Genomic DNA, 11,122 nt, shown 5'->3' with positions numbered 1-11,122 from the left:
GCGCATTATGTTACCGTCTGTACTTTGATTGTGGAGAAGGATTATAATTCTGTAAATACAATTAAAAGATTAATGAATTGGAAATAATCAAAATAATCGATAAAACATGACAAGCATCATCCCTTAAGCGTCATTCAATTCATCAAAATACACAAAATTATTATATTACATTACATTACATTGTCGACATCTTTATCGCTAGAGAGTTCTTAATAATTAAATTAGCCTCTAGCACAATTACTTTCTTTCGTCGTAATCTACGTTTAAGAAACGAAGTGACGTACTTTCTCGCTCCGGATCGAGCGGAGAATCGAACGATCGAAGTATCGATTGTATCCGCCGGAGGAGAAAAGAGGAGAAATCGAAATCAGGTGCGAGTGTTTGTCACGAAGCGTGTTTATTCAGCCGCAACGTCGCCGCGCCGGCCGAGTTAATTGAAATCCTCGCGCGGCGCGAGTCCGCGCGTCAATCGCCTAATCGAATCCGCGCAGCGAGTTTAGGAGCGTTTGAACCCGCGGCGTTCCCGCCAGATTATCGACTGGCGGCGGCGCGCACGCGCACGCGTCGGCCGCACGGCGATTGGCCGCGCGGGATGGCGGACGGCGCGGCGCACCGGCCGCCGCGCGCGCCGCCATCTTGCTCTCGCGGCCGACGAGCGACCCACCCAGCGGCGGCGGCGGCAGTAGTACGCTGTGCTCTCGGTGGCATCACGGCAAGTGTGATTATTACGCGTGTTTCATACATATCGGAACCGCAGTACAGTACGGCATAAGTACGCAGGTACGACGACAAAGTTACGTCAGCCGGAGTTCCCGTTTCGCTGTCGGGCCGACGAGTTTTACGACGCGCACGTAGAGCGGGAGGACCCTGGCCGCGGAGGGATTCGCCGCGAGGTATCCTCGGAGCGGGCGCTCTCTCGTCGACGTGAAGAATCGTGGGATCGTAGGTGGGCGGCCGGGAAGAGGTAGAAGAGGATGAAGGGGATGCTGGCGCTGGCCGCGCTGCTCGGCGTCCTGTCGGTCTGCCGGGTGCAGGTAAGAAACTCGATTCTTCGCATTTCCGCACCTTCCTTTCCCACCGTGTCCCTTTTCACCGGCGGCGGCGCGAGCGAGGTGAAGTGAGGAGCGAACGACGACGTATCGGCGATACGTTCGTTCGTTCACGCGACGCTTTCACCCTTGAGCCAGAGAAATGTCAGGCGCAGAGCAAGGCGGCTCTGACCGCGGATCGATGTAGTGTTTCCGCGAACTCCGGCTTTTTCCTTCGCCCCCCGAAATCAACGTGTGGAGCCGATATACAGATATACTCCGCTGCCATGGCGGCTGTCAAACGGCGCGATCAATGACCGCGATACTGATCGGCGGTATCGCGCACCTGCCTTTTTAATCCCCGGCGTTTCGGCCGTTTCGCGAAACTGCGTAATAGGAGTATAACACGCGTTACTCCGTACCCGCCCCTCGCTCCGCGATCACTCAGCTGCAGCGGCGGAGGGCTTGACGTAAAGAAATTATGGACGATATTCGGGTCTTTTAGAGGTGCGTGCGAACATAGCTGCGAATTCGAGTGATTCGAGAATTTCGAATCGTCGATGATTCGATTTCGAGTCAATTGTCTATCGCGATTGTTTCATTTACGTCTCCTGCGCTACCAATCTTGCGTATCGGCGCGTATCAATTCTCGTGACGTAATAATTTCCAAAACTTTTTTTTCCCATTGTTTTTTAAATCTCATAAACTATTTAAAAATTTGTGTACACAATCGTTCTCGAAAATTCGTTACAACATTTTGTAGGATCGCGTATCATGATTTTTATTACAATTTAGAACGAAATTAAAAATTGGTGTATTAATTACATTTATAAATTGATTATAAATTTTTGCTTGGCACAGTGTTTTAATTGTTTTCTCAAATTCTTGCAATTAATTTTCTCGTTGATTAAAAAGGATCTGCAACACGTCATTGAAAATACTTTACGTTTATGTTAGTATGTAAATGCGTGAAAAATTGATTCAAAGATATTCGATTCAACTTCACAAATGCTTGATTCGCACATCTCTATCAAATACTAGTACATTATTAATCTGATATATTAGATGAAGCAATATCGTAAAACATCATATTTTTTAAGAATATTTTTCGGCATGAGAAATAATCGAACGTATCAATGAGATGGCTCTGTATTAATATAAAATCGCAATATAAAACGAAGGACCAAACAATATGATCGCAATTTATGTATCGACTACCATTTATTTATACATGGAGAAAATTTTATAGTAAAAATTACTATGTACAATAGTAACTACGGATCATAAGAAAAAATTTCAGGAAATTATAAGTAAAGTAAATACTAATGTGACGAAAAACATAAAAAAAGTTTTTATCATTCCTTCCTTGGTCCGCACTTACTAATCACCATAGTAATTTTTACTATACAAATTTTTCTTCGTGTACATTTTTCTGTAAGAAAAAGCGCGATGTAAAATACAAGACAAAACGTACAAGTTTCACGCTCGTAGTTTCGAACAACTTATTTTCCGTGTTCCGTGTTCGTAAGTCCCGTAGATTCTTGAAACGACGCGTCGCTCGACGTTCATCGTCCATGGAAATTTTAACACGTCCGTGTCCTCATATGTATGTGTGGGCATCCAGCGTGGGTGGCAAGAGACCGTGGGCCGTAAAGAAGCGACTCGTAGTCCTCGATACCGATCTATTTGACTTTCTCTCTCGTGTGTGTGTGTGTTGTACGTCTTTTTTTTATCATTATTTCAGAATGATCTATTCGTGACTGGAGCTTTTATTACGAATGTAAAAACGCGTTTCAATTATACGGTTTTCGTAGCAATATTGCGTTTCATAAAAATCGCGTATTATAAGAGAGAGAGAGAGAAATATTGTAAAAGAGGCATGAATTGTTTTTTTATGTATACATTTGACTCGTTACGTGAAGGCAACTACTAGTAGAGAGTTAATTGGCACTTCTTTCTGTACTTAAATGCAGTTAAGAGGAGAATACTTGTAATCTGAATTGGCCTCGGAATATTTTTTCGTCGGCCGTACGTCGAGGATTTTTTTTTCCGTTCTCGTACTCCGAAATCGGGGGATATTCGATTCTCACCGGCGGCGTGGCGGCATTTACTCCGTGTTTTTTTTCTTTTTTTCGATCTGCCACCCCCTGTTGCGGCCGTCTAGCGATAGCAACGAGTCTCTCTATTAATAACGACCCATTACCCTTCCCCGGTAATAATTAACAGTGCTTCATATAACGATGATGCAGTTTTGAAAGCGGCCACTTCTGTGTAACGCGCGATAAAACATCCTATAAACGGCAATGTTACAAACAATTTGCGCATCGCGACGAGACCCGTATCGCCGCATCCCGCCGATCGATTCCCTTATAATTCGAAAATGATCTGCATCCACGCTCGTCGCGGTCGACGACCATTATGTCGGCGGGCACGCGCGGCCGGGAGGCGTTAATTGCGCGTCTAGCATAATGAAACCGCGATTCGTAATGCGGGAGAGGTGCGTTTTTAACTGCACAACATTCGTCGTACCGCATACCCGATCTGGTGTGAGTGTGCGCATTGATAGAAAAATGTGTTGTATTTGTAACTGTAATATGTAATTGCATTGTAAAATAATTACAGTCAGGGATATCATTTTTATAGCAATTATTGCTATAATATTAGAAATAATAACCATATGTTATATAATTTAAAACTATAATTTATAGTACAATTTATTTATAGTTAACATGTTATATATAGTTATAGTGATTGTTTTATGGTACAACTTTCTACACTAAAATCTCCATTATGGTTATGGCAACCATCAGAAGATTGTATAGACCAATATTACGATTATGAGAGCTTTAATACATTGCACTTTGAACAAACGATAATTTATATTATTGAATAACTATAAAAATATGATTAGGTCCAAAAATGACTATTAAAATAATATTATGGTTACTTTAACTATTTTTTTCTCTCGGTGTACTCTGTGAATGAAGTTAGTCCTGTTACAGCGACTGGCGAATTTGCCCCCGCAACGTTGCGCCATAAATTAACGGGTGCATTTCGGAAATGGCATTTTATCGCGCGTTCATGGAGGTCCGGAGGGTTTATCACGCGATGCAGAATTCAATAGCGGGCGTTTCAATAACGGCGATAATATAATAATAGTTATTAAATTAATAATAGAGCGATATCAGAGTGCGTGAATTTTTAACTTTGCGCATTTCGACGGGGGCGGTCCACCCCCTTGCCGTGTATTAGTTTAACAACGTGAGATTTTCCAGTAGAGCAGTACAGATAGTACTGAAGTCCGAAAAGAAAATTCGGGTTCCGCGTGTTGCGCGCTATAAATTAACGGAGGCTGCCCCCGCTCGCGGCGGAAACTGAAAATTAATTTGCGCTTACGGAAATTTGGGGTTTCGTCGTGCCGTATATAATTCGCGCGTGGGCGTTCCGATGACGCGCATTAGCGATATTAACTCACGAAAATTTAGGGTCGCGAGGCTTTGTCATTCGAGAGGCGTATATATCTCTTCCGCGTCGTGCGATAAATAATCTGCCCGTGTACGTTGATGATATTATCGACGCTTCCTTGATTTAATCACGAGCATAAAAATCCATTCTCTCTTCGGTTTTATCACTCCAGCTGTGGAGTGCGATCGTTAATTTTCCAATGTTTCCAGTCCAGCGGCTCCGCCGCCGCGGCCGCCATCGCCATTTAAATCTACCCCGGCCATTTAAAAGCGTCATTTAAATCTGTCACGAGGTAAAAGTGATCGTCATCGCATTAATGTCTCGCTTATATCTGGAGGGAAGGGGGTGGGGGAAGAGAACGCCCGTTTCACGCACGCGGTCATGCGTGCATGCAACTTATTATATATTAATGCATATGCTCTATCGCCGTAAACAGGCCTTTTGTTAACAAAAAAAAAAGAGAGAGGAACGCGTTTAAAAGCAATGCGTGATTCCGAATCGCTTTCGGGTATATCTGCAGTTTGATATTTCCGTGTTTCGTAGATCTCTACAAACGCACGATTATAATCTTTTAAAAATTGACAGAGACTGTCGTAGACAATTTTTCTTATATTAAATTATCAGCGTTTAATGCGACAAATTTAGATCACTCTTATTTTACTCAAGTGTCCGCGAGGCATTCGAAAATAACCCGAAGGATATATATCCGAGCGACGAATTTTCAATCGTCGCAGACTGAGTGTTTTCTCGATGAAAATTTCCGGAAAGTTTTATACAAAATTTTTCGTGACTGACACGCGCTTTTTCAAAGGAGGGCAAATATTATTTTAATCTGAATACGCGCGGCGATGAAAAATTCTGTGTAACGTCGAGTTATTAGCATGGATCGCGGGCGGGAACTATGGTGCGCTTCGCTCCGGAGTGCGCGCGCGCGCGCGTGTGTGTGTGTAGTGTGTGATTTATGTCATGTCATGTAAAAGAGGTTTTTTAAGGAAGTGCATAACAGCGGATGAACCATGTGTCGCGTATGATTAGCATTTTAGTATCACCTTCTACTAACTTCGGAATAACCCTACGAAAAAGAAAGATTTAATTTTACATCACGAAGGCGACTTCATAAGATGGAAATTGGAGGATGATATTAATTTTTCTTATTCCTCGCGGTCCTCGTTATTATTATATAGTTGTGATTATTTAATAGCGTCAATTATTGCTGGAAAATTTTGAAAGTAACATATTTTTAATTGCACTAATTAGCGCGTGTAGTGTAATGTTTCATATAATTGACCCAATTTGGAATTTACAATCATCATTGAACGTTATGCTTTTTCCGATGTTGAAACTTGCATTATTTTGTGAAATAGAAATTCGCGAATTATTAAATTATGATGTACCAATTGTATATCGTTATTACATTACGTAATTTTTTTCTTTCTCCGATTGATATCGTTATTGTATAATAATTTACTTTTGTTACGCTTATAGTTTGTTGTTTTATGCGGTATAAATTTACTTTTTCGAACTAAATCGAGTCCATCTATTCCTTCTACATGCACAAATTAACGCGATATCCAATTTACTCGTTATTAATGACGTAACATAACAGGACGAGGCGTGCAAAAGCGTCGCAGCGATTAATTTACATAATTCCACGTCAGGATTCAATGTAACATTGCACTTAAATTCATTCATTCTAAATCTATTCTCGCAACGTTTAGCGTCTAATTACATGTGTAAGTCTATCCTACAAAGCTACTGTGTGTGCTAAAAGAGAAACGTCAGAAGCTCCGTCCCTTTGACTCGAATTAGAGAGATGGTAAAACCTCAGATTACTATCAAGGTGATTATTTGCATGAAAACAAGTGCGGAACCACAAACTACTCTTTCAACAAGAAATCCAAAAAATTTTTTTAAAGCAAAGAAAATTCTAGAAAAATATATACTCTATGAAAATATATATTGATTGAATAAATACCAAATAATTCTGAAAAAATATGCGAGCTTTAATATAAAATGCGTGTATAACATAAAAATTTTTGTTCGATTTTTAGCGTACAGGAATGTAAGACAATATTTTTAAAATGTAGTTGATACAAATATGTGAATAAGATGTTTAAACTTTATCACTAGAGATATTGCGACGAGGAGGTAGATAACTTTATGAGATACATTCCACTTATTTAATTATTTGAAGAATCTTTTTATCAGTTATTCTCAAATACCAATCGGAAATTGATAGTCGATATCTTGGTCGATATTAATATAGCGTCAGTTATAGAACTAATGCGCTATGCAATTAAAGTAAGTAATTTATCACAAAATTGCCTCGATTTACGGTACGTGTATTCGAGCTGCCGATACGAACAGTTTCATTCCACCAGGAAAAATCAGTCTCTCGAAAACGAAAACAGCCGGATAATGGCGCGCACAGTAGTGCGGTCCGTATTTCATTTTCTCTACACTTTGCAACGAAAGTAAACGAAAGCAAGTCGCCCGCTTTTATTAGAGTCAAGTCAATGAAATCTCACTAAGAAAGATAATTAAACGCGAATTTATTTGTAGTTGTACATTATATTACAAAAAAATTACGCGTATATGAACATTACGGTTTCCGAGAGCGATACTAATCACGAGCGTTTGTCGCGGTTAATTATTTTCTAAGGAGCCGATTTTGAGAGAGAAAAAGAGAGAGACGGAGGGGGGGTATTGAAGACGTCATGTTGTTCCTGGGCCCACGAGCTGTAATATGAAAGGCAATAAAATATTAATATTTTTAAAAGACTAAGATATTAAAAATAAAGTTGACTTTTATTAAAACACGAAATGTTAAAACACCGCTAAAATGCCGCAAAAATCTAGAAAGAGAGAGGAGCTGGCTTTCTAAATTATATTTTATCAACTCGGGAAAAGACAAACAAGTCATTTGCATTCATTTTACATCGCATAAACGTTTCTCACAAACGTTAGATTTTTAGTTGAGCGCGTCACGTGTGCGGAGCTTTTCCAAGGAAAAATTATTCTCCGCGAATATGTCAACCACCGTCTTTTTTATTTCAAGTGGAATTAACATATAAATGATTACTAGGGCACACGGAATTAAGGGGAAAACTCCGGCGAGAGGGTAGAATTCGCCGAAAATATCCGCGAGCATGTGCTTTTCAAAGCGACCTCGCAACCGCTTTTGACAGCTTTTCGCTTGCACGCCGTACGGAAGACAGGGACGGAGAAGAAAAAACAATGCGGACCGAATGGCGGGGAAAAAAAATCGCGCAAAATCGTAAATACGCGGCTCTCTATCGACAGGCGGAAACGAGATGCAAGATCGTAAGCGTACGGATGATGAATTTTGTATACACGAAAAATATGCGCTTAATCTCTGCCTACAAAGCTACGTCGCGTGACAGATAAAGTGCGTGTGTACACGCGCGTGGCACTCGCGACATTGATCACGGATCGGGTCCTCTCTCTTCGAATTATTTTCCAGTTTCAGGAAGAGGGGGGGGGGGATTGTCAGATCCATTTTCATTTTTAATTTCCATCACGAATGTAACATAAAAAGTCAATACTTTTGCAGTACGAAATACGAGAGAAATTACGATTCCGTTTTCGCGTGATTTTTAATTATTTACATGCAGAGATTCAGATGTTCCTGTTTACTGAATACGTTGAATACATAATAAATTGATATTCTCTGGCGATTCTGTGAAGATAAGAAGACTCTGTGGTAATTTTTATGGAAAATATTATATACGGAGGAAATCCGGGGTTAGGCGGAGTCAAACTTCATCAAGCCGCTTAACTTGTTCCCATGTAATTTTTCTAGCCTCAGCCAAGAAGGGAGAAAGAGAGAGAAGGAGAAACGAGATACTACTCACGCCGCATTCGCGCGATTCTATACACGTATAATTTATTTCGACTCGGTGCTTTCTGCATGCCGCATAATTTATTCCAACGTACAATTTCATCTCTGGAAGCTGGAAATTACCTTCGGCGCGAGCGAGCGCTTTAATTCCGGGGAGACGACGTTTGTTCCATTGCCGAACTTGCGGAACATCCAACGTCGAAAAAATCGACGACTCCCCGCGGTCGTGAAAGTAACGAAGAACGGATGCACTGAACAACGGGAATCGGCACTGATTGCACCGTAATTTATTCATCGGCGCAGTGATTGCGCCCGCCGATTTATTAATTATTTGCGATGCGTCACGCGCGTCACCGCATTTACCGTGATTTGTAGTGTGTACGTTCTACATTTTCTCGTTAATCTCGCGCAAATTTAATGACAACTAACTCGCGTTATGGGCCGCGACGACGGAAACCGGACGAAAAATAGGATATCTATCCGCGCGATCAGTCGACCGGTGAAAGCAGAGTGGAAACCATAATTGCTTAGTCCGTTAGCAATCTATTTCGAGATCCAATATCCGTAGCCTAAATTATTGTCGTGATATCTGAAGATTGAAAGTGGACCCGTCGAAAAATCTAGGGCTCACGATTAAGCGAATACCGCGTAATTCAAGCGTGATTATTAAAAAATACAACAAAATACAGCCACGAAATCTTTTTGAAGCGTATACTTAAATGCTGTGTAATCCGAGCGTGATTTTGAAAAAGTAGAGCAAAATACAGTTACAAATAAATATATACATATTCTTTTTTTGAGTAATTTATGATGAGTAAAGTTGGAAATTGTGTGGGCAGAGGAGATAATTGAAAGATAATTAAATTCTTCGATAACAAAGGCACAAATTAAAGTTGAATTATATCTACTTTGATTAAAATTTCTTTAAATTTATCTAGTTAATAAACTGTAATTGAATATATTATAATTTATTGAGGATTTTTTACTATTTATTGAATCGGAACTTTAAAATATTAATAAAAATTAGAGTAGGCTTATGCTGTTAATAAAATGTCTTTAAAGTGTTAAATCGATAATGCACGGAGAAAATTTTATAGTAAAAATTACTATATAAATAGTAAACGCGGACCAAGAAAGTAATTATGAAAATTTTTATTGTTATTCATCAAATTACCATAGTATTTACACTATTTATGGTATAATTCTCTAAAATTTCTTTTTATGGTCCGTATCTACTATCGTACATAGTAATTTTTACTATGAAATTTTCTTTGTGTGTGAATATATTATAATTTATTAATAATTCTACATGGAAAAACCAGTTAGGTTAAAGTGTTTAAACATTTAGCCGGATGCAGATGTGAAAATAATTTTATTATGCCATCGTAATAATTACGTGGAACGGTCAAGCTAGTTGTTAAAATGTCAAAACTTTTTACAACTTTTACACAGCATGATGCTTAAGCGTCCTTCATAATTATATTTTCAGATCTATACCCAGCTAAATTTTTCACAAAACTGTTCTTCCCATGTATACAATTTACCGAAGCAGAACCTTGAAACCTTAAGCTTAAGGCTTTTGAGAAGAAGCTTTTAGAAATAATATAGAAAACTTATAAAAATATTGTTACGGAAACAACAAACCAAAAATTTTTTGGTTAATATTGATCTCTAGATGTTACAATCAAATTTCTTGTCAATTTTTATATCTGCTGCAATTTTGGCTATCACGTATAGAATTTGTAAATTCCGCTTCTTATTAGATCGAGTAAATGCAATACATAATGCTAAATATTTATCTACCTTAGGTAGATTTTACAGACATACAATTTTTCTTAAAGTTGCAAGACCCTTTTTTTGAATGGATGTGAATGTGTTTCATTAAAATGTATGAGAGTGGCCGCCGGCGTGTATCAGCATTCGATTAATAAATATGTTATCGCGCGCTCGATCTTTTTATTTGCGACTGTTTCTGCGGTCCATACGATAGGGCGGAATATATGGGTTCCACCGTCTGCCATCGGCGATTTAAATTTCAAAGCCTCGTCCGCACTGCCCCACATTATTCGAGCCAGCGCGAGAAAGCGCAGAACTATTAATACTACTCGCAATCGCGGACTCGTAATCCGCGACGCAAACGTTTTACGGGCCTTCGCACGTCTATAGGTGTAGCGATGTAATTTCTGCGCGTTACAGAACCAAAGGGGGTGGCCGCCAAAGGGAGACGGCAAATCCGCGTTAAGCGTGCCGCAACGAGTCCTTGAAATCAGCTGAAATAGCTTTTAATACGTTTTCTTTGACCGAAACCTTTGCGCGTGCAACCGTGATTAATCGTGCCGGATTACGGGGAGAGAGAGAGGAAAAAAAAACATATCTCGCATAAAGAATTATTTATGGAATCGCTACGAGCGATGCGCGGTTAAATGAGAGATGTTTTTATAAAGCCTTATAAAAATATATTTCTGCCAAAAACGCGAAATCGACGCGGATATTTACGAGCGTCGGAGAAGAGAGCTTTCCTTCGCTCTTTCCCTCTTTCTTTCTATTTCCTACGTTTCTTTATAGCAAATCAAACATGTCTCCGCGAGATGTTTATGCCAGAGCATCGCTAACGAGAAATAGATTGCGGTAACTTTCCGGATGTATACACATGGAAAATTTACGAACACACGCATTCTTCACGTCATACTTTGTCGAGGAAGATATTTATGCGGATCTCGCGTCACTGGAAAGTATTTTCACAACAGATTCTTCGGCGAGCGCATTG

General features: G+C 39.8%; 1 protein-coding gene across 3 annotated transcripts in view; it reads left to right on the top strand.

Moving 5' to 3' along the window:
- The first annotated feature begins 667 nt into the window (after positions 1 to 667).
- The window catches only part of LOC105832169 (amyloid-beta-like protein), a 50,878-nt gene continuing 40,423 nt past the window's right edge, over positions 668 to 11,122 (top strand). For 2 of the 3 annotated variants that reach the window (XM_036284782.1, XM_036284781.1), the window contains exon 1: positions 669 to 1,034. In XM_036284782.1, the coding sequence (XP_036140675.1) occupies positions 975 to 1,034 (60 nt within the window). In that variant the 5' untranslated portion in view covers positions 669 to 974. Of the gene's footprint in view, positions 1,035 to 11,122 lie in introns of all 3 variants that reach the window. The other variant, XM_036284783.1, reaches the window with a different exon arrangement.

The sequence above is a fragment of the Monomorium pharaonis genome, chromosome 3, assembly GCF_013373865.1.
Source record: "Monomorium pharaonis isolate MP-MQ-018 chromosome 3, ASM1337386v2, whole genome shotgun sequence".
In the NCBI taxonomy this organism is placed as follows: domain Eukaryota; kingdom Metazoa; phylum Arthropoda; class Insecta; order Hymenoptera; family Formicidae; genus Monomorium; species Monomorium pharaonis.
This window is presented reverse-complemented; position numbering and strand designations above follow the sequence as displayed.